This window comes from Phocoena phocoena, chromosome 11, assembly GCF_963924675.1.
Source record: "Phocoena phocoena chromosome 11, mPhoPho1.1, whole genome shotgun sequence".
In the NCBI taxonomy this organism is placed as follows: Eukaryota; Metazoa; Chordata; class Mammalia; order Artiodactyla; family Phocoenidae; genus Phocoena; species Phocoena phocoena.
Genome location: NC_089229.1, coordinates 74,323,663 through 74,348,328, shown reverse-complemented (window position 1 = coordinate 74,348,328; position 24,666 = coordinate 74,323,663). Strand labels below are relative to the sequence as shown.

At 35.4% G+C, this 24,666-nt stretch overlaps 1 protein-coding gene across 1 annotated transcript in view; it reads right to left on the bottom strand.

The window, feature by feature from the left end:
* The window catches only part of CPNE8 (copine 8), a 327,485-nt gene that overhangs the window by 123,293 nt on the left and 179,526 nt on the right, over positions 1–24,666 (bottom strand). The window contains exons 9-11 of the mRNA XM_065888187.1: positions 17,218–17,321; positions 9,786–9,890; positions 8,143–8,184 (exon numbers count right to left, since the gene is read on the bottom strand). Coding sequence (XP_065744259.1) covers positions 8,143–8,184; positions 9,786–9,890; positions 17,218–17,321 — 251 coding nt within the window. The remainder of the gene's footprint in view (positions 1–8,142; positions 8,185–9,785; positions 9,891–17,217; positions 17,322–24,666) is intronic.

The following is a 24,666-nucleotide window of genomic DNA, read 5'->3' as shown; positions in this document are numbered from 1 at the left end:
TTAAACCAATTATTCATACCAAGGTGAAGCGATGTCTCTGCACTCTCAAATCACTGTTAATGTGTTAAAATTTTTAAAAAGTATATATGACTATATTTCTTTTATTTTAAAGTAGCTCAGGATACCCATTTTAATGTCAGCTGGTTGCTTGCTCAACAGCATTACCACATTTTTGTATATGTCATAGATGCACAAGATGTTTGCTACAGAATTAATTTCAAGTTGATGAATTGAGTCAGACATACCATCAGATTTCTAACCTAAGATCACACCAATTCCTGAAGTTCCTAATCTGTAAATACCATTATCACCTCAATTATCTCATGTACCCTAGCAAGTAAAACAATATAAGCATGTAACACTGTCAACCATTTTTCACTTGAAGTTTTGACTGAAATACTCTCTAGATTGAAACATCAGATTACTCTATTGGTTTCCTATGGTTAAATTTATAGACTAAATAATATAGATGACTGACCAACTTTTCTTCACTTTGTAAGGGGACAACTCTAAACTTGTATCGAATGCAGACAAATAAAACTGATCTAAAAATAAAACAATTGATATAAAGTTATTTATATGCATATTATATGGTCTTTGTTAAAAACATAATAAACAGAAACCTCAGTTAAATACAGCCAGGAGATCAGCAGAGGAAGCTCTCTCAGACTGCAACAATAGCAGAGTCCAAAGGAGAAGAAAGACTCATCTTCCTTCCTGGCAAGGACTCAGACAATGAAAAGCCACATAGTCTTTCTTTTTTTTAACATCTTTATTGGAGTACAATTGCTTTACAATGGTGTGTTAGTTTCTACTTTATAACAAAGTGAATCAGCTATACATATACATATACATATACATATATCCCCATATCTCTTCCCTCTTGCATCTTCCTCCCACCCTCCATATCCCACCCCTCTAGGTGGTCACAAAGTGCCAAGCTGACCTCCCTGTGCTATGAGGCTGCTTCCCACTAGCTATCAGTTTTACATTTGGTACTGTATATATGTCCATGCCAGTCTCTTACTTTGTCCCAGCTTACCCTTCCCCCTCCCCGTGTCCTCAAGTCCATTTTCTAGTAGGTCTACATCTTTATTCCCGTCCTGACCCTACGTTCTGTAAATTGATACAGCCACTATGGAGAACAGTATGGAGATTCCTTAAAAAACTAAAAATAGAGCTACCATATGACCCAGCAATCCCACTACTGGGCATATACCCTGAGGAGATCATAATTCAAAAGGAGTCATGTACCACAATGTTAATTGCAGCTCTATTTACAATAGCCAGGACATGGAAGCAACCTAAGTGTCCATCAACAGATGAATGGATAAAGAAGATGTAGCACATATATACAATGGAATATTACTCAGCCATAAAAAGAAACGAAATTGAGTTATTTGTAGTGAGGTGGATGGACCTAGAGTCTGTCATACAGAGTGAAGTAAATCAGAAAGAGAAAAAAAATACAGATTCTTTACTGTAGCTCTCCCAACTTCTTTTTCTTCTTTATAAAAGCAGCCCCTTCCCTTGCCCTGCAGGGACTTGCATGTGGCTTGCCCTGGTTACAGACTCTGAATTGAGATTCTCCACTGATCCTAAATAAAGCCATCTTTGCTGGAGAAATATCTGGCAGTTTATTTGTTTCAGGTCAACAGTTGCATTAAACTTTACACAGTGCTGTCCAATATGATAACTGCCAACCAGATGTTGCTACAGGGCACTTGAAATATAGCCAGTCTCAATTGAGATGTGCTGTAAGCATGAAATACATACCAGATTTCAAAGACTTAGTATAAAAAATTTTTAATTTTCTCCTTAATAATTTTATATTGATTCCATAATAAAATAACATTTTGCATGTATAAGATTAAATTTTAAAAATTATTATTACATCAATTTCACTGGCTTAGTTTTACTTGTTAATGTTGTCACTAGAAAATTTGAAATACACATATGACTCACATTATATTTCTACTGAACAAAGCTAGTCTAGCTGTCAAAAAGAAAAAAAAAAGGATGGAAGCCACCAAGCAGATACTGTTTTCTAAAAAGAAGAATCAAAAGCACTCAGATATACACTTATAGAATTTAAATAATGATACACATATAGGATTTATGACAAATATTAAAGATGGCAGGAAGACAAAGAACAGAAAACAGTCTCTGCTGATAATTACATTGTATCATAAAACACGAGTATCGTATCATGTTCACTCTGATTTAAGAAAAGAACAACTACATTGAAAAATTATGCCAAATATATAAAAATGAATGCAAAAATGTAATAGCAATATGTTAATATACCACATGTAACCACCAGGTGGAATATCAACTGGTATCACAATCTACACAGTGACTATTTTATTGTATTATAAAACTTATATCTGCATTATTTTATAACTTTTAAGCATCATTTTTATCGGAGACTAAATTGCCTTTCAAATTTCATATATTATTTAGTTGAAAGGATTATCAAATTCATTTAATGATGATTTTAATTTTGCTTTTTATAAGTCATTCACCAAATGATAATTTTGCTTACATTAAAAAAAAACCTAAAAAAAAAAACCTGCTTTAGTGTACATGGATTATACAGAATTCCACATTAAAATATTTTATATTCAAATATAGAGATATATTTCACATTAAAGAAAGCATTTTTACCCCAACATAAAAAAGTTATTAGGCCACTTACATAATTAAAATGCATTCCTCTCATTATTCTACTAATTGTAAAATTCATTTTGAAGAAATATTTAAAGTTCCCCTAACAATCTTTTCCCTCCCAACTTCACCCTTTTATTGTCAGACAGTCTTGAACTCCTCAGGCTTCCTTTGAATGTGCTGTTCATGATGGCATATCTACCACCTGCCAATCTTTCTCCCAAATAATTGATAATCCAATGACAACACATACTTATAAAACCATGTATCCAAATATTTTCTTTGCTGCTAAATTCATGTCTCCAAGCATCATTTTTAATTGAAAAAAGTTCCTGAAGCTAATGAATCAAATGCTTTACTTCTTTGAACTACATTTCATAAATGATGTCTTTCTCTAACTCTACTTTTCAATCCATCCCTACTCTCTTTGACTTACCTTTGCTCTCACTCTAATTCACATAATATGAGACAGCTCTTTTATACATTTCACTAGCCTGTTTGATGTCTCTTAGGATTCTTTCAAAATATACACTCATTCATCTCTACCAAATTACCAAACTTTTTGTTACATAAGACTTTTACCTAAGAATGAGTCATCCATTTTTTACATCATATTGAAAGCAAGGTACAGGAATACCTTGGAGGTATTGTTAGTTTGGTGCCAGATCACCACAGTAAAGTAAATATCACAATAAATTGAGTCACATGAATTTTTTGGTTTTGCAGTGCATATAAAAGTTATGTTCATTCTCCAAATAGATCACATACTGGCCACAAAACAAGTCTCTATAAATTTAAGAAGATTGCAATCATATCAAGCATCTTCTGTGACCACAACAGTATGAGACTAAAAATAAACACAGAAAACACTGCAAAACCACAAAATGTTAAGGCTAAACAATATGCTACTAAACAATCAATGGGTCACTGAAAAAACCAAAGAGGACATTAAAAAAGACCTGAAGACAAATAAAAATGGAAACACAGTGATCCAAAAGTTACGGGATGCAGCAAAAGCAGTTCTAAGAGGGAAGTTTACAGTGATACAAGCCTACCTCAGGAAACAAGAAACTCTCAAATAAAGAATCAAACCTTACACATAAAGGAACTAAAAAGAGAAGAACAAATAAAATCCAAAGATAGTAGAAGGAGAGAAATAATAAGTATCAGAGCAGAAATATATGAAACAGAGAGTAAAAACAGAAAAGACCAATGAATCAGAAGCTAGTTCTCTGAAATAATAAACATATTGATAAACATTTAGCCATGCTCATCAATAAAAAAAGAGCCCAAATAAATAAAATCAGAAACGAAAGGGACAAGTTACAACTGATACCACAGAAATACAAAAGATCATAAGAGAATACTAAAAATTATACACCAACAAAATGAACAACCTAACATAAAATAGACAACTAAGAAGAAATAAATTCCTAGAAATGTACACTCTCCCAAGACAAAATCAAGAGGACATTTTAAAAAAGACCAATTCCAGTAATTACATCGAATTAGTAATCAAAAAACTCAACAAACAAAAGTTCAGGACCAGATGGATTCACAGGTCAATTCTACCATCATTTAAATCACTTAGGTATTTAACCATCATTTAATCATTTAACATTTAACACAATCATTTAACACCTATCCTTCTCAAACCTATTCCAAAAAGTTGAAGAGGAAGGTATGCCAGAATTACTATGATACCAAAACCAGACAAGATGCCACAAAAAAGAAAATTACAGGCAAATATCACTGATGAGCAGACATGCAAAAATCCTCAACAAAATATTAGCAGACAGAATTCAAAATACATTTAAAGGATCATAGACCATGATCACGTAGTATTTAACCCAAGGATGCAAGAATGGTTCAATATCTGCAAATCAATAAATGTAGTACACCACATTAACAAACCAAAGGTTAAAAAGCATGTGATCATCTCAATAGATGCAGAAAAATCTACTGTCAAATTCAACATCCATTTATGATAAAAACTCTTAACAAAGTGGATATATAGGAAACATACCTCAACATAATAAAGGCTATACATGACAAGCCCACAGTCAACATCATACTCAATGCAGAAAGCCTCAAAGCATTTCCTCTAAGAGCAGGAACAAGAAGAAGATGCCCACTCCTGACACTTCCATTCAACAAAGTATTAAAGGTCCCAACCACAGAAATCAGATGAGAAAAAAAATTAAAAGGAATCCAAACTGGAAAGGAAGAAGTAAAGTGTCACTCTTTGCAGATGACATGATACTATATATATATGAAATTCTAAAAATGCTATCATAAAACTATTAGAACTAACAAATACATTAAGTATCAGGATACAAAATTAATATACAGAAATATGTTGCATTCCTATACACTAAAAACAAACTATCAGAAAGAGAAATTAAGAAAACAATCCAAGTTACAACTGCATCAAAAAAATAAAATACATAGGAATAAATTTAACCAAGGAGGTAAAAGATTTCTACTCAGAATACTATAACACATTGTTGAAAGAAATTGAAGATGAAGCAAAAAATATGGAATGACATACTATGCTCACAGACTGGAAGGATCTATATTGTTAAAGTGACCATACTATCCAAGGCAATCTACAGATTCAAAATCATCCCTATCAAAATACCAATGGCATTTTTCACAGAACTAGGATCAATAACTCCCAAATTTGTATGGAAATCTCTGATAGACAAAACAATCTTGAGAGAGAAGAAGAAAGCTTCAGGTATCACTCTACCTGATTTTAAAGTGTACTACAAAGCTACTGTAATCAAAATATTATGGTACTAGAACAAAAACAGAACCATACATCAGTGGAACAGAATGGAGAACCCAGAAATAAATCCACATTTACATGGTCAATTAATCTACAACAAAGGAAGGAAGAATATAAAATGGACAAAAGACAGATTGTTCAATAAATAATGTTGGGGAAATTGGACAGCTATATTCACAGGAATTAACCTGGGCTACTTATTTACACCATACACAAAAATAAACTCAAAATGGATTAAGACTTAAGTGTAAGAACTGAAACTATAAAATGCCTAAAAGAAAAAGTAGGCAGTATACTCTTACATTCATCTTAGCAATATTTTTTTGGATCTGTCTCCACAGGCAAAGGAAACAAAAGAAAAAGTAAACAAAGAGGACTATATTAAACCAAAAAGCTTTTGTACATCAGAAGAAACTATCAAGAAATAAAAACACAGCTTACTGAATGAAAGAAGATATTAGCAAACAATATATCTGAAAAGGGGTTAATATCAAAAATGTGGAAGGAACTCATACAACTCAACAACAATAAAAACAAACAAACAGAATAAGAAATGGGAGAGGACCTAAATAGACACTTCCAAAGAAGACATACAGATGGTACATACACCAGGCACATGAAAAGATGCTCAACATCACTAATCATCAGGCAAATTTCAAATCAAAACCTCAATGAGATATCACTTTACACATGTTCAGAATGACTATCAAAAAAGACAACAAATAACAAGTGTTGGTGAGAGTATGGAACAAAGGGAATCCTCATGTATTGTTGGTGGGATTGTAAATTGGTGAAGCTACTATGGAACACAGTAAGACAAATTCTCAGAAAATTAAAGAACTGCCATATGATCCAGCAATTTCACTTCTGGGTATTTTCCCAAAGAAATCAAAAATACTAATTTGAAAAGATATATGCACACCAATGTTCATTGCAGCATTATTTACAATAGCCAATATATGGAAGGAACACAAGTTTCATTTGATAGGTGAAGAAGATGATACACACACACACACAATGGAATATTACTTAGAAATTTAAAAAAATTGAAATCTTACCATTTGCGACATGGATGAATCTAGAGGGTATTATAATAAGTGAAGTAAGTCAGACAGAAAAAGACAAATACCTCATGATTTCACTTATATGTATAATGTAAAACAAACAAACAAACAAACAAAACTAACAAATAAAATGAAAACAGACTCATAGATACAGAGAACTACTGGGTGGGTGCCAGAACGTAGGCAGGTAGTGGGTATGTGAAATAGGTGTAGGCGGTTAAGAGGTACAAACCTGCAATTATATAATAACTAAGTCATGGCATACTACACAACATAAGCAATATGTTCAATAATGTAATAACTTTCTATGATGATAGATGGTTATAAGACTTATCCTGGTGATAATTTCATAATCTATGCAAATGTTAAAATACTTTGTAGTACACCTGAAACTAACAATATTGTATGCCAACTCTATTTCATTTTAAAATGTTATGTTCACACTGTACTGTTGTCTATTAAGTTTGCAATAGCATTATGTCTAAAAGAAACAATGTGCATACCTTAATTAGAAAATACTTAATCACTAAAAATGCTAATCATCATCTGAGCCTTTGGCGAGTCACAATCTTTCTGCTGGTGGAGGGCCTTGCCTTGATGAATTTTTCTACCCATGTAAGCAGAAGAAATAAGGGGAGGTGCTTCCTCAGGACAGGCCACTTTTTCAATCCAATTTGTTCCTGTATTAACAGTAGTGCTTGGGTATCTAGACATTTTCATCTTTTGGGGCTTGGCTGCTGGCTTATATAAAACACAGAGAGAATGGCCTTGCTTAGATCGTGAGCTTTGACCTAATGCTTCAGCTCCGTTTACCAGTGAGCTCTAGGCTGGAATGGAGAACACTAGCCAAGTAAAATTAAGTGACTTTGATTTCCCACTTGTCATTCTCCTTTGGTATCTGTATATTCAGTCCCTTCAGGAACCACCTAAAGAAACAGTTATCTAGAGCAAGGTGAGATTTGAGCATGTCTGGGTCCCTCGGTTTAACATCATTTAAAAACACCTCAATATCAGTCCTACTTAAAACAGTAGAAACAGTGGAAAAATACTTTAAAAAGAAAGAGAAAAAGTAGTGTGTTCCACTCTTTTACTCATTAACATGCTGGGGTATGCAGAGGGAGACCATGATTTTGGAGCTCTGCTTAACTATTTTTATTGGCAATCACCAGACATAATTACAGAGTTCTGTTTTGCTGTTTGTTTGTGAGGTGTGTGTCTTTTTTTTCTTTTTGGAGGGGAAGCTCAGGTGTGTTCCCATGGATGATAGGTGTAGAAAGGTTATAGGAATCTTCAGAGAGATTATGAGATACAGAAATTTGAGTATCACTACTCTAGATATAAAACTAGAATCTATAAATTGTGCATAATGAGAACTCATCAAGTCCAAGTTGAAAATCTTTACTATATTACTAGAAAGAAGGACGACCTCTATTTTATTTCACAAGTTTGATACAATCATTCTTAAAATCTCATGTGAACACCTCAGTAATGCTTAGAAAAACAAGACAAAAAATATTCAATATAAAATTAAAATTTGAAAATGTGGTCATATCAGCATATTTGCTTCTTAAAGCATTATAAGTTTTAAGAGCAAAAACAAAAGAAAAGACAATGCCTTACCTTCCATCTCGATCCCAGTCATACACCTCTACTTTGACTGTTCTGTCCATGGGGAAAACATACACACAGAGTGAAGTTACTTAGTAAGATCAAATTAACACATGATTGAATGTTAAAAAATAAGTTATAGATTTTCTTAGATAAAGTATGCTTTCAGGTTTTACAAAATAGTTTAAAGTTGATTTTGCTAATTTTAATACTATTCTTCAATTTATATCTTAAAATAGGTTTCTAAAATCATACAGATTTTTAATTCTTTAAACAGAGTAAGAAAGTATATGGGAAAAGCATTTATAGTTTGACATAGCTTCTTTTTTTTTTTTTTTTTTTTTTTTTTTTGACATAGCTTCTTGAAAGAGAGGTATAGAGTTACTCCTCCACTCTTCAAAACCATTATCTTAGAGAAGTATTTCTCAAACTCAGCATGGATAAGAATCACATGGAGGGCTTGTCAAAACGTGAATTGTTGGACCTCATGCCCAGTTCAGTAGGCCTGGGTTGGGCCCAAGACTTTAATTTCTGCAAGTTTCATCAGTTGCTGCTGATGCTGCTAACTAGGAACCATATTATAAGAATACTTTCTTAGAATGAGTCCAATTAAATAGAGTTATGATACTATTAAATAAAGTGACAGTCAAATAGCATAATAAATTTTAAAGTAAATTTAATGACATATATCAATATACCAATCAATAGTTCTTTCTATGATATTTGTTAATATCATAAATCTTCATTTTTCTAATATACGAGTAATAAGATTTAAAAATATCTTTTTGGGGCTTCCCTGGTGGCGCAGTGGTTGAGAGTCCGCCTGCCGATGCAGGGGACACGGGTTCGTGCCCCAGTCCGGGAAGATCCCACATGCCGCGGAGCGGCTGGGCCCGTGAGCCATGGCCGCTGAGCCTGAGCGTCCGGAGCCTGTGCTCCGCAACGGGAGAGGCCACAACAGTGAGAGGCCCGTGTACCGCAAAAAAAAAAAAAAAAAAAAAAAAAAAAATATATATATCTTTTGGGGTGAATAGGGGGTTTTGTATTATAATCTTACAATCAACTTTCATAAGAAAAAGAAAACAACTTTGATACTAAAAATCTTCAGGTATATTGTGGGAAGTTCTTCAGGGCCACCTCACCCACCTATTTGTAAAACACCAGAATTTCCTTGTTCTACATCTCTAGAACCTTTATAATTCAGCAACCATGGGAGCAGTGATGTCAAATAGGATTCTCAGGAGTAAATCAGGGTTTATAACATATGTAGTCATAATCTTATGTATCTTGTATATTTACTTATTCCTCTCTAGAAAGATAATACCAAATGAAAGTCTTGAGGAAATGAAAATTCTGAGATGACTTCTGAATATATTAAACAAATATTCAATATATTTTTAACACTTTGCACATTTTTTTCTTGAAAATTAGTTAAACCAAATTTTACTTTCTCATATTATCCCTCCTCCCCAAATCATTGTGGATTAAAAAAAAAAGTTATTTAAAAAATTCTGAATAAATCAACTATGCTTTTGTAAATACACATTTACATTGGTAAAGGAGCCAACTTAATTTTTAAAATTCAACTTAGATTATTGGATACAAAAACTATAGTTAATACTCAAAACTCTCAGAAAAGTTGTCATTTATTTTACCTGTCATAATCGCCATTACATAAAGCTCTGACTGAGATCTTGAATGCTTGCCAAATAGGATTCAGAGTGTTTTTGACAACTTCTGTTTTATGACAAATTGTAAAACTGTAAAAAAAAGTTTTCAGTTATTTTCATGATTCAGTTATAATATATTGTTTTAGTAGTCATTCTTCTGTTTCTTTTTGTGCAGAATACATGTTACCAGTCCCTCTGTTGCTGCTATATCAGTCAATAAAAAGAGATTCGCAGTTTTAAAACTTTAAAGATTAGCTCATCATAACATAAAGCAATGAGATTTCACAATGAGTTTACTAAAAATGATCTGCAAGTTCAATAAATCCTAAAGCTGCATTGTAAATACTCTCTATAAAAATTGTGGTGACAAATTGATACAGTGAAAAGTATCCATGGGTCACTAAGAATATGAAAGTCATCAGTAACCCTGAGAAGGGCAGTTTTGCTGGAGTGCTGGAGACAAAAATCTGGTTGGAATGGGTTTAAGAAAGAGAAGAGAAAATGAGGTAGAGTGTATAAACAACAATTTTGAGCAGTTTAGCTGTAAAGAGAAAAAGAGAAATTGGGGATAGCTTAAAGGGGAAAGATTAGTCAAGTGAAAGGTTCGTTTTTTGTTACTTTTTAATTTTTTTCAAGATGAAAGAAATAACAGCAAGGTTGTATGCTAAAGGAAAAAGTACATTAGAGAGAAAACAATTTGTGATGCATGAAAGAAAGGGGATAAAACATAGAGCAATGTCCTGAATAAGATGCAAGTGGATGGGATAGAGGAAATCAATGGAGGGGTTGGCCTGGGAGCACAGATAGTCACTTTGCAGAGCATTCAGGAAGGTCGAGCACAGGGGTAGATGCTGTGATGGGATCTTGAGGAAGTTCTCCAATTGCTTCCATTTTCTTATTAAATAGAAAGCAAGATAACCAGCAGAGAAGGAAGAGGGCAAAACTGCTAAAGTGTCTGGGAGGGAGGGAACACTGATGGATTAAGGAAAGGGAGTAAGATTTCTGGGGAGGGCTAAGGGCCTATTTAAGATTAGCATAATAAATTTATAGTAAGACCACTCAGTATGTGGTTCTTTCTTTCTTTAAACTGTTGACTCTATATAGCTAAAGAATCCCTAGACGGAAGAAAGATAGCAATTCAACAATATAAAATAAGGGGTAGAATACATGGAGCCTTAAACTAGGTTTTCTGATTCAAATTCCAGTATTGTTTCCACCAAATCATTCAATCTCCAGACATCAATCAGGTTCTGGAAATGTTTTTGCCTAAATGCAAATTTATGCAGCAGTTACTGAGCTATAAAATGTTTTAAATAATCTTGGTTAGAACAATACCTAAACACAATCTTCACTAAAATCTTAGTCATCAATTGTTCTAAATTCAAGGGATCCCTCTAATAGTCATTAACATAAGAGTTATTACATAACTACCATAGTGAACATACTGTAACTAAACCTCATAAAAAAATAATCTCATTTTGAAACGGCCTTGAGTCAACTTTCTGCTTCACAGGCAAGAAAGTGTCTCTCTGCATTAAGAGATAAAATAGAAACATAATATAAATGGATAATGTATTCAATTTAATATTTATGGCATTAGTGTCATACTCTTCCTGGTAGTATCCTCACCTATCTAAAGAAAATCATATTACTAAATTGACAGAGCTCAAGAGAATATGTGTGTATATAATGTGGTCAAATGCTCTCAAAGTTGAGTCACCCAGAGCAATGTAGGAAGCACTGGGGGCAAAAGACATTAAAAGAAAGAAAGAGGATAGAAAAGACTCTAAAAGGTTAATCAACAGCCAACATCCTCAATGGTGAAAAACTGAAACCATTTTCACTAAGATCAGGAACAAGACAAAGTAGCCCACTCTCACTACTATTATCCAACATAGTTTTGGAAGTTTTAGCCACAGCAATCAGAGAAGAAAAAGAAATAAAAGGAATCCAAATCAGAAAAGAAGAAGTAAAGCTGTAACTGCTTGCAGATGACATGATACTATACATAGAGAATCCTCAAGATGCTACCAGAAAATTATGAGACCTAATCAATGAATTTGGTAAAGTAGCAAGATACAAAATTAATGCACAGAAATCTCTGGCATTCCTAAACATTAATGATGAAAAATCTGAAAATGAAATTAAGAAAACACTCTCATTTACCAATGCAACAAGAAGAATAAAATATCTAGGAATAAACCTACCTAAGGAGACAAAAGACCTGTATGCAGAAAATTATAAAATACTAATGAAAGAAATTAAAGATGATACAAATACATGGAGAGATATAGCATGTTCTTGGATTGGAAGAATCCACATTGTGAAAATGACTCTACTACCCAAAGCAATCTACAGATTCAATGCAATCCCTGTCAAACTACCACTGGCATTTTTCACAGAACTAGAACAAAAAATTTCACAATTTGTATGGAAACACAAAAGACCCCGAATAGCCAAAGCAATCTTGAGATTGAAAAACGGAGCTGGAGGAATCAGGCTCCCTGACTTCAGAGTATACTACAAAGCTACAGTAATCAAGACAGTATGGTACTGGCACAAAAACAGAAAGATAGATCAATGGAACAGGATAGAAAGCCCAAAGATAAACCCACGCACATATGGTCAACTTATCTTTGATAAAGGAGGCAAGAATATACAGTGGAGAAAAGACAGCCTCTTCAACAAGTGGTGCTGGGAAAACTGGACAGGTATATGTAAGAGTATGAAATTAGAACACTCCCTAACACCATAGACAAAAATAAACTAAAAAAACAACAACTCAAAATGGATTAAAGACCTAAATGTAAGGCCAGACACTATCAAATTCTTAGAGGAAAACGTAGGCAGAACACTCTATGACATAAATCACAGCAAGATCCTTTCTGACCCACCTCCTACAGAAATGGAAATAAAACCAAATGAGACCTAATGAAACTTCAAAGTTTTTGCACAGCAAAGGAAACAATAAACAAGACCAAAAGACAAGCCTCAGAATGGGAGAAAATATTTGCAAATGAAGCAACTGACAAAGGATTAATCTCCAAAATTTACAAGCAGCTCATGCAGCTCAATAACAAAAACACAAACAACCCAATCCAAAAATGTGCAGAAGACCTAAATAGACATTTCTCCAAAGAAGATATACAGATTGCCAACAAACACATGAAAGAATGCTCAACATCATTAATCATTAGAGAAATGCAAATCAAAACTACAATGAGATATCATCTCACACCAGTCAGAATGGCCATCATCAAAAAATCTAGAAACAATAAATGTTGGAGAGGGTGTGGAGAAAAGGGAACACTCCTGCACTGTTGGTGGGAATGTGAATTGATACAGCCACTATGGAGCACAGTATGGAGGTTCCTTAAAAAACTACAAATAGAACTACCATACGACCCAGCAATCCCACTACTGGGCATATACCCTGAGAAAACCATAATTCAAAAAGAGTCATGTACCAAAATGTTCATTGCAGCTCTATTTACAATAACCAGGACATGGAAGCGACCTAAGTGTCCATCAACAGATGAGTGGATAAAGAAGATGTGGCACATATTTACAATGGAATATTACTCAGCCATGAAAAGAAACGAAATTGAGTTATTTGTAGTGAGGTGGATGGACCTAGAGTCTGTCATACAGAGTGAAGTATGTCAGAAAGAGCAAAACAAATACCGTATGCTAACACATCTATATGGAATGTAAGAACAAAAAATGTCGTGAAGAACCTAGGGGTAAGACGGGAATAAAGACATAGAGCTACTAGAGAATGGACTTGAGGATATGGGGAGGGGGAAGGGTAAGCTCTGACAAAGTTAGAGAGTGGCACGGACATATATACACTACCAAACTTAAAACAGATAGCTAGTGGGAAGCAGCCGCATAGCACTAGGAGATCAGCTTGGTGGTTTGTGACCACCTAGAGGGGGATAGGGAGGGTGGGAGGGAGGGAGATGCAAGAGGGAAGATATATGGGAACATATGTATATGTATAACTGATTCACTCTGTTATAAAGCAGAAACTAACACACCATTGTATAGCAATTATACTCCAATAAAGATGTTATAAAAAATAAAATAAAAAAATAAAAGGTTAATCAAAATATCTAAAGCAAAAGGAAGAAAATTAAGGGAGATAAGGGAGAAATAGGCAGGAGAAAAACAGAGGGAATCAAATGAGAATAAGCAAAAGTACACAAAAATGGTTAAGAAAAATTCATAGGGACAAAAGTATGTATATTGTTATCATAAACAGGCATCTGCCAATTTTCATAACACTACATAATCTTAAAGATTTACAAAGGGACTTTCTCTTCTTCTCTTATATCATATTCTAATATATACCAATCTTTGGTATGGTGATAGATATAGATACCTTGCTATATAGGTATGTAGATAGGTAGGTAGAAGATAGATAGATGATAGATGGATGATAGATAGATAGATAGTAGATTAATCGATAGAGAGCTAGATAGAAATAAAGCGACCAATGAACCATCTTCAAACTAACATGCTCAATAATCTACTGACTTCTAGGCCTTTTTGCTTACAGTTAAATCAAAATTTCTGTCATATTCCTAGTATTATCAGCAATAGAAATGAAATACATTGAAACTTCTTCTCTTAATAAAGTGACTCATCTTCTTAGTGAGCTACTTGTAAGTGAGGTAGTCATCTGTCTTCTATTAATCATTCTCATTTGTAAAGCATGAGATGTGATATAGACACCAAAATCTCTCTAGTATTCCAGCACTAGTGTAATTAGTGAAAATTCTAACAGGAGTCTGACGTAGCTCTTTCTACTATTCAGGAGTATTGCTATATAAATATAAATGTGTATGTATATATGTATTACACATAGTATTATAAGAAAAATATTTTTATTAAATAACCTGTTAAAATACTTTAAATGAAGCCAATTACCATAAAACAGTTATTCCAAAGGAAAATTATTACCTAATTATGAGTACAGGTCAAATTACTAAATAATGTGAAAGCAAGAAAATAAGAATTTGTAATCATATATTATAATGGATTTTCATTAATGTTTACAGTAGAAATTAAGTTTTACTCTTTCTTGTAATATGAGCCTCAACCACTAGGCAACAAGCAATTTCTGAAGTAGCTCCGTGTTCAAATACATCTTAAAAATGAAGATAAAGTCTTTGCAGTTACAAAGACACACATAAAAATTGAGGAGTAAAAGCATTTTTATTCATTCAAAACTCATCAGAACAAAACATATGTATATTAATACATTAATACATATGCCCTAATATATATATTTGGATCTAGCTGGCAAACTATTTTCTGTGTGTATATGCAAGTGGAAAGTTTTCTGAAATGAGATTCACAAAATTTTAGCAATAGTTATTTTTAAATGATTTGAGATTTTTGGATAAGTTGCACTCAATATTTATATTTTACTTAATCAACAAGTTAATACCATTTTTATAAGCATAATAAATTTTGTAATATATCTCTTACAAGGAGCATTAAATGTATGATAGACTGAAATTCTATAATTGTACAACAAATATTTCTAAGAAAACTAGTAAGAATAAAATAGAAAATTCAGGAAATAAGTCATTCAAACAGGAGGAAACATAAGAACTTTTTAATTCAAGAAAATTTGAACAATTCTTTAGCTTTTTTCCTAACTGTGAAATGACTGGAAAATATGATTATTTTATCCACTGTCCAATATTTTTCACATGGGTAAATTAGTGTTCAGATACAAATGCTACTCTAACATTTTTACCACCAAAATAGAAAAGAAGCATGCAAAATCCAACCATATGATACCACAACAAAAATAACCAACAGTTGCCCAGTAGCTGCATCAGCAAAATTCATACACTATGTTAAGCTTCATTTTATATTGCTCAGTATAATCACTTTAAATAGCAAACTTTCTATTTTTATGTACCATTTTATACTTATTACATAATATTAACATGTTGTATAATTTCATATATAAGTGAAGCAGGTTACATTTTTTTTAATATTCTATTCCCCTAATTTTAATCTCCAAATGACATTTTCTCTTTAGCTAATATTTTATTATGCACAGTTAAGGAAAACAGAAGAGGAAACATTATACCATAAGATAATAATAATAATAACAGCTAACATAATTCTTATGTTAGGGAAGCTTCTAGATGATTTTTGTGTAGTAACTCATTTGATACTCTCAACAGCCCTGGGAGATAACTATGATCATAGTCCATTTTACAGATGAGGAAACTGAGTGTCATATGAGTTTAAAAACTTGCTTATGGTCCCACAGCTATTAAGTATCAGGGTCACGGTTTACACCTAGGCAGCAGGACCTCATTTAGCTCATAAATTTAACCACTAAACTTTTTCATTACTACTGATAATACAATAAGAATCATAGAAGATAACAATAAAATGTATTTCATGGTAGAGTCATATGTATTATACTCTGTACAATGGAATACTACTCAGACAATAAAAAAGAATGAAAACTTTGCCATTTGCAATAACATGGATGGACTTAGAGGATACTATGCTACGAGAAATAAGTCAGACAGAGAAAGACATATACTGTATGATATTACTTATATGTGGAATCTAAAAACTACAACAAACTAGTGAATATAACAAAAAAGAAGCAGACTCATGGATATAGAGAACAAACTATTGGTTAGCAGTGATGAAAGAGGAGAGAGGAGGAGCAATGTTGGGGTAGGGAAATAAGAGGTAAAAACTATTTTGTATAAAATAAGCTACAAGGATATAGTACAATACAAGGAATGTGGCCAATATTGTAAAATAATTATAAATGAAGTGCAATCTTTAAAACTTGTGAATCACTATATTGTACACCTGTAACTCATATAATATTGTATATTAACTATACTTCAATAAAAAAATAAAATAAATTATAACTCTTAATACATTTTCAAATCACAAAGAAACCAGTCTAATCACAACTGGTAAAATATTCAAATTACTAGAGGGTAATGAAAAATTTTCCTGAATGTTAGATATCATTGAGAAAACCCTGTAGAATAAAAAGCAACCCCAAAACTCCATATTCTTCTCCAAGAAATTGGCTTAAGCATTCAATTCTATAACAAAATACTTTAGTTTCATAATTTTAGATTTCCACAAACATATAAATCATCCATTCTATTAAGGTAATAATATAATTTTAGGAAAAGTAAAGAGGAAATGTTTCTATGAAGCTGAAAATCATTCATTATAAATATCAAAAAAACATTAAATGCCTATAAAGTTACACATTATTGAGAATAAAAAATCAAATCAATTTTTTGATTACCAAAATATTTAACTGTTTATCAATTTAATATGAATATCTGAGAAAAACTGATAAAGTCATAGTTATAATAGCCTTAAAATTCATAAAAGATAAATCTACCTGCCATCTTCATTACTTCGATAAAATACAAGAAAAGGATCTGATTTTCCAAAGAAGTCCTTCTTGTCCAATTTGTTCGCACAAAATTGCATCAGAACAGCATCCTACAAACAAAATTAATAAAACAGCTCAAAACCTGGGTGAAGGAGAGGGAGAAGATGGCGGAAGAGTAAGACGTGGAGATAACCTTCCTCCCCACAGATACATCAGAAATACATCTACACGTGGACCAACTCCTACAGAACACCCAATGAACGCTGGCAGAAGACCTCAGACCTCCCAAAAGGCAAGAAACTCCCCCACGTACATGGGTAGGGCAAAAGAAAAAAGAATAAACAGGGACAAAAGAGTATGGACAGGGGCTTCCCTGGTGGCGCAGTGGTTGAGAGTCTGCCTGCCAATGCAGGGGACACGGGTTCATGCCCTGGTCTGGGAAGATCCCACATGCTGCGGAGCGGCTAGTCCCGTGAGCCATGGCTGCTGAGCCTGTGAGTCCGGAGCCTGTGCTCCGCAACTGGAGAGGCCACAACAGTGAGAGGCCCACGTATCACAAAAAAAAAAAAAAAAAAAAGAGTAGGGACAGGACATGCACCAGTGGAAGGGAGCTGTCAAGGAGGAAAGGTTTCCACACACTAGGAAGCCCCTTCCCGGGTGGAGACTGCGGGTGGTGGAGGGGGGAAGCTTCGGAGCCACGGAGGAGAGCACAGCAACAAGGGTGCGGAGAGAAAAGCGGAGAGATTTCCGCACAGAGGATCGGTGCCGACCAGCACTCACCAGCCCGAGAGGCTTGTCTGCTCACCACTGGGGTGGGTGGGGGCTGGGAGCTGAGGCTCGGGCTTCGGTCAGATGGCAGGGAGAGGACTGGTGGCGGCAACACAGCCTGAAAGGGTTAGTGCACCACGGCTAGCCGGGAGGGAGTCCAGGAAAAAGTCTGGACCTGCCGAAGAGGCAAGAGACTTTTCTTCCCTCTTTGTTTCCTGGCGCAGGAAGACAGGGGATTAAGAGCGCTGCTTAAAGGAGCTCCAGAAATGGGCGCGAGTCATGGCTAACAGCACAGACCCCAGAGACGGGCATGAAATGCTAAGGCCGCTGCTGCTGCCACCAAAAAGCCCGTGTGCAAGCACAGGTCACTTTCCACACCTCCCCTACCCAGAACCTGTGCAGCCCGCCACTGCCAGGGGCCCGTGATCCAGAGAAAACTTCCCCGGGAGAACACATGCACGCCTCAGGCTGGTGCAACGTCATAATGGCCTCTGCCACCGCAGGCTTGCCCCCGCACTCCGTGCCCCTCCCTCCCCCTGGAGCCAGACCCGTGAATCGCTGCTCCTTTAACCCCGTCCTGTCTGAGTGAAGAACAGACGCCCTCCGGTGACCTACACGCAGAGGCAGGGAAAAAATCCAAAGCTGAACCCTGGGAGATGTGTGAACAAAGAAGGGAAAAGGAAATTTCTCCCAGCAGCCTCAGGAGCAACGGATTAAATCTCCACAATCAACTTGATGTGCCCTGCATCTGTGGAACACCTGAATAGACAATGAATCATCCAAAATTGATGAGGTGGACTTTGGGAGCAAAATATATTACTTTTTCCCCTTTTCCTCTTTTTGTGAGTGTGTATGTGTATACTTCTGTGTGAGATTTTGTCTGTATAGCTTTGCTTTCACCATTTGTCCTAGGGTTCTGTCTGTCCTTTTTTTGTTGTTGTTTTTACTTAAAAATTTTTTTTCTTAATAATTATTTTTTATTTTAATAACTTTATTTTATTGTATATTACTTTATTTTATTCTCTTTTTTTCATTCTTTCTAATTTCTCCCTTTTATTCTGAGCTGCGTGGATGAAAGGCTCTTGGTGCTGTACCCAGGAGTCAGTGCTGTGCCTCTGAGGAGGAGGAGCCAACTTCACGACACTGGTCCACAAGAGATCTCCCAACTCCACATAATATCAAACAGCGAAAGTCTCCCAGAGATGTCCATCTCAACACCAACGCCCAGCTTCACTCAACAACCAGCAAGCTACAGTGCTGCACACCCTATGCCAAACTACCAGCAAGACAGGAACACAATGCCACCAATAAGCAGAAAGGCTGCCGAAAATCATAATAAAGCCACAGACACCCCAAAACACATGGCTAGATGTGGACTGGCCCACCAGAAAGACAAGATCCAGCCTCATCCACCAGAACACAGGCACTAGGCCTCTCCACCAGGAGGCCTACACAACCCACTGAACCAACTTTAGCCACTGGGGACAGACATCAAAAACAACGGGAACTATGAGCCTGCAGCCTGCAAAAAGGAGACCCCAAACACAGTATGATAAGCAAAAGGAGAAGACAGAAAAACACACAGCCAATGAAGGAGCAAGATAAAAACCCACCAGACCTAACAAATGAAGAGGAAAGAGGCAATCTACCTGAAAAAGAATTCAGAATAATGCTAGTAAAGATGATCCAAAATCTTGGAAACAGAATGGAGAAAATAAAAGAAACATTTAACAAGGACCTAGAAGAACTAAAGAGGAAACAAGCAATGATGAACAACACAATAAGTGAAATTGATAACAGGCTAGAAGGGATCAAAAGCAGAATAACTGAGGCAAAAGAACGGATAAGAGACCTCGAAGATAAAATAATGGAATAACTACTGCAGAGCAGAATTTAAAAAGAGTGAAAAGACCTGAGGACTGTCTCAGAGATCTCTGGGACAACATTAAATGCACCAACATTCGAATTGTAGGGGTCCCAGATGAAGAAGAGAGAAAGGAACTGAGAAAATATTTGAAGAGATTACAGTTGAAAACTTCCTTAATATGGGAAAGAAAATAGTTAATCAAGTCCAGGAAGCACAGAGAGTCCCATACAGGATAAATCCAAGGAGAAACATGCCAAGACACATATTAAGCAAACTGTCAAAAATTAAATACAAAGAAAGCATATTAAAAGCAGCAAGGTAGGGCTTCCCTGGTGGCGCAGTGGTTGAGAGTCTGCCTGCCAATGCAAGGGACACGGATTTGTGCCCCGGTCTGGGAGGATCCCACATTCTGCGGACCGGCTGGGCCCGTGAGCCATGGCTGCTGAGACTGGGCGTCCGGAGCCTGTGCTACGCAGGGGAGAGTCCACAACACTGAGAGGCCCACATACTGGAAAAGAAAAAAAGTAGCAAGGTAAAAACAACAAATTACACACAAGGGAATCCCCATAAGGTTAACAGCTGATCTTTCAGCAGAAACTCTGCAAGCCAGAAGGGACTGGCAGGACATATTTAAAGTGATGAAGGACAAAAATCTAAAACCAAGATTGCTCTACCCAGCGAGGATCTCATTCAGATTTGAGGGAGAAATAAAAACCTTTACAGACAAGCAAAAGCTGAGAGAATTCAGCACCACCAAACCACCTTTACAACAAATGCTAAAGGAACATCTCTAGACAGGAAACACAAGAGAAGGAAAAGACCTACAATAATAAGCCCAAAACAATTAAGAAAATGGGAATAGGAATATATATATCGATAATTACTTTAAACATAAATGGATTAAATGCTCCCACCAAAAGACACATATTGGCTGAATGGATACAAGAACAAGACCCATATATATGCTGTCTACAAGAGACCCACTTTAGACCTAGGGACACATACAGACTGAAAGTGAGGGGATGGAAAAAGATATTCCATGCAAATGGAAATAAGAAGAAAGCTGGAGGGCTTCTGTGGTAGCGCAGTGGTTGAGAGTCTGCCTGCGAATGCAGGGGACATGGGTTCGTGCCCCGGGCTGGGAAGAACCCACATGCTGTGGAGCGGCTGGGCCCATGAGCCATGGCCGCTGAGCCTGTGCGTCCGGAGCCTTTGCTTTGCAGCGGGAGAGGCCACAACAGTGAGAGGTGCGCATAGAGCTAAAAAAAAAAAAAAAAAAAAAGATGGAGTAGCAATTCTCATATCAGACAAAATAGACTGTAAAATAAAGACTATTAGAGACAAAGAAGGACACTACATAATGATCAAGGGATCGATCCAAGAAGAATACATAACAATTGTAAATATTTATGCACCCAACATAGGAGCACGTCAATACATAAGGCAAATGCTAACAGCCATAAAAAAGGAAATCAACACTAACAAAATCATATTAGGGGACTTTACCACCCCACTATCACCAACAGACAGATCATCCACAATGAAAATAAATAAGGAAACACAAGCTTTAAGTGATACATTAAACAAGATGGACTTAATTGATATTTATAGGACATTCCATCCAAAAACAACAGAATACACTTTTTTCTCAAGGGCTCATGGAACATTCTCCAGGATAGACCATATCTTGGGTCACAAATCAAGCCTTGGTAAACTTAAGAAAATTGAAATCATATCAAGTATCTTTTCTGACCACAATGCTATGAGACTAGATATCAATTACAGGAAAAGATCTGTAAAAAATACAAACACATGGAGGCTAAACAATACATTACTTAATAACGAAGTGATCACTGAAGAAATCAAAGAGGAAATCAAAAAATATGTAAAAACAAACGACAATGGAGACACAACAACCCAAAACCTATGGGATGCAGCAAAAGCAGTTGTAAGAGGGAAGATTATAGCAATACAATCCTACCTTAAAAACAGGAAACATCTGAAATAAACAACTTAACCTTGCACCAAAAGCAATTAGAGAAAGAAGAAAAAAAAAAAAAAAACCAAAGTTAGCAGAAGGAAAGAAACCATAAAGATCAGTTCAGAAATAAATGAAAAAAGAAATGAAGGAAATGATAGCAAAGATCAATAAAACTAAAAGCTGATTCCTTGAGAAGATAAACAAAATTAATAAACCATTAGCCAGACTCATCCAGAAGAAATGGGGGAAGAGTCAAGTGAACAGAATTGGAAATGAAAAAGGAGAAGTAACAACTGACACTGCAGAAATTCAAAAGATCATGAGATTACTACAAGCAACTCTATGCCAATAAAATGGACAAACTGGAAGAAATGAACAATTCTTAGAAATGCACAACCTGCCAATACTGAACCAGGAAGAAAGAGAAAATACGAACAGACTCATCACAAGCACTGAAATTGAAACTGTGATTAAAAATCTTCCAACAAACAAAAGCCCAGGACCAGATGGCTTCACAGGTGAATTCTATCAAACATTTAGAGAAGGGCTATCACCTATCCTTCTCAAACTCTTCCAAAATATAGCAGAGGGAAGAGAACTCCCAAACTCATTCTACGAGGCCACCATAACCCTGATATGAAAACCAGATAAAATGTCACAAAGAAAGAAAACTACAGGCCAGTATCACTGATGAACATAGATGCAAAAATCCTCAACAAAATACTAGCAAACAGAATCCAAAAGCACATTTAAAGGATCATACACCATGATCAAGTGGGGTTTATTCCAGGAATGCAAGGATTCTTCAATATACGCAAATCAATCAACGTGATACACCATATTAACAAATTGAAGGAGAAAAACCATATGATTAACTCAATAGATGCAGAGAAAGCTTATGACAAAATTCAACACCCATTTACGATAAAATCCCTGCAGAAAGTAGGCATAGAGGGAACTTTCCTCAACATAATAAAGGCCATATATGACAAACCCACAGCCAACATCTTCCTCAATGGTGAAAAACTGAAAGCATTTCCACTAAGATCAGGAACAAGACCAGGTTGCCCACTCTCACCACTCTTATTCAACATAGTTTTGGAAGTTTCAGCCACAGCAATAAGAGAAGAAAAAGAAATAAAAGGAATCCAAACCAGAAAAGTAAAAGTAAAGCTGACACTGTTTGCAGATGACATGATACTATACATAGAGAATCCCAATGATGCTACCAGAAAACTACTAGAGCTAATCAATGAATTTGTTAAAGTAGCAGGATACAAAATTAATGCACAGAAATCTCTGGCATTCCTATATACTAATGATGAAAAATCTGAAAGTGAAATTAAGATATCACTCCCATTTACCACTGCAACAAAAAGAATAAAATATCTAGGAATAAACCTACCTAAGGAGACAATAGACCTGTATGCAGAAAATTATAAGACACTGATGAAAGATGATACAAATAGATGGAGAGATATACCATGTTCTTGGATTGGAAGAATCCACATTGTGAAAATGACTCTACTACCCAAAACAATCTACAGAATCAATGCAATCCCTACCAAACTACCACTGGCATTTTTCACAGAAATACAACAAAATATTTCACAATTTGTATGGAAACACAAAAGACCCCGAATAGCCAAAGCAATCTTGAGAACGAAAAACGGAGCTGGAGGAATCAGGCTTCCTGACTTCAGACTAAACTACAAAGCTACAGTAATCAAGACAGTATGGTACTGGCACAAAAACAGATAGATCAATGGAACAGGGTAGAAAGCCCAGAGATTAACCCACGCACATATGGTCACCTTATCTTTGATAAAGGAGGCAAGAATATACAGTGGAGAAAAGACTGCCTCTTCCATAAGTGGTGCTGGGAAAACTGGACAGGTATATGTAAAAGTATGAGATTAGAACACTCCCTAACACCATACACAAACATAAGCTCAAAATGGATAAAGACAAAATGTAAGGCCAGACACTATCAAACTCTTAGTGGAAAACATAGGCAGAACACTCTATGACACAAATCACAGTAAGATCCTTTTTTACCCACCTCCTAGAGAAATGGAAATAAAAACAAAAATAAACAAATGGGACCTAATGAAACTTAAAAGATTTTGCACAGCAAAGGAAACCATAAACAAGACCAAAAGACAACCCTCAGAATGGGAGAAAATATTTGCAAATGAAGCAACTGACAAAAGGACTAATATCCAAACTTTACAAGCAGCTCAATAACAAAAAAGCAACCCAATCCAAAAATGGGCAGAAGACCTAAATAGACATTTCTCCAAGGAGCATATACAGAGTGCCAACAAACACATGAAAGAATGCTCAACATCATTAATCATTAGAGAAATGCAAATCAAAACTACATTGAGATTTCATCTCACACCAGTCAGAATGGCCATCTTCAAAAAATCTAGAAACAATAAATGCTGGAGAGGGTGTGGAGAAAAGGAACACTCTTTCACTGCTGTTGGGAATGTAAATTTATACAGCCACTATGGAAAACAGTATGAAGGTTCCTTAAAAAACTACAAATAGAACTACCATACGACCCAGTAATCTCAGTACTGGGCATATACCCTGAGAAAACCATAATTCGAAAAGAGTCATGTACCAAAATGTTCATTGCAGCTCTGTTTACAATAGCCAGGACATGGAAGCAACCTAAGTGTCCTTCATCGGATGAATGGATCAAGAAGATGTGGCCCATATATACTATGGAATATTACTCCACCATAAAAAGAAACGAAATTGAATTATTTGTCATGAGTTGGATGGACCTAGAGTCTGTCATACAGAGTGAAGTAAGTCAGGAAGAGAC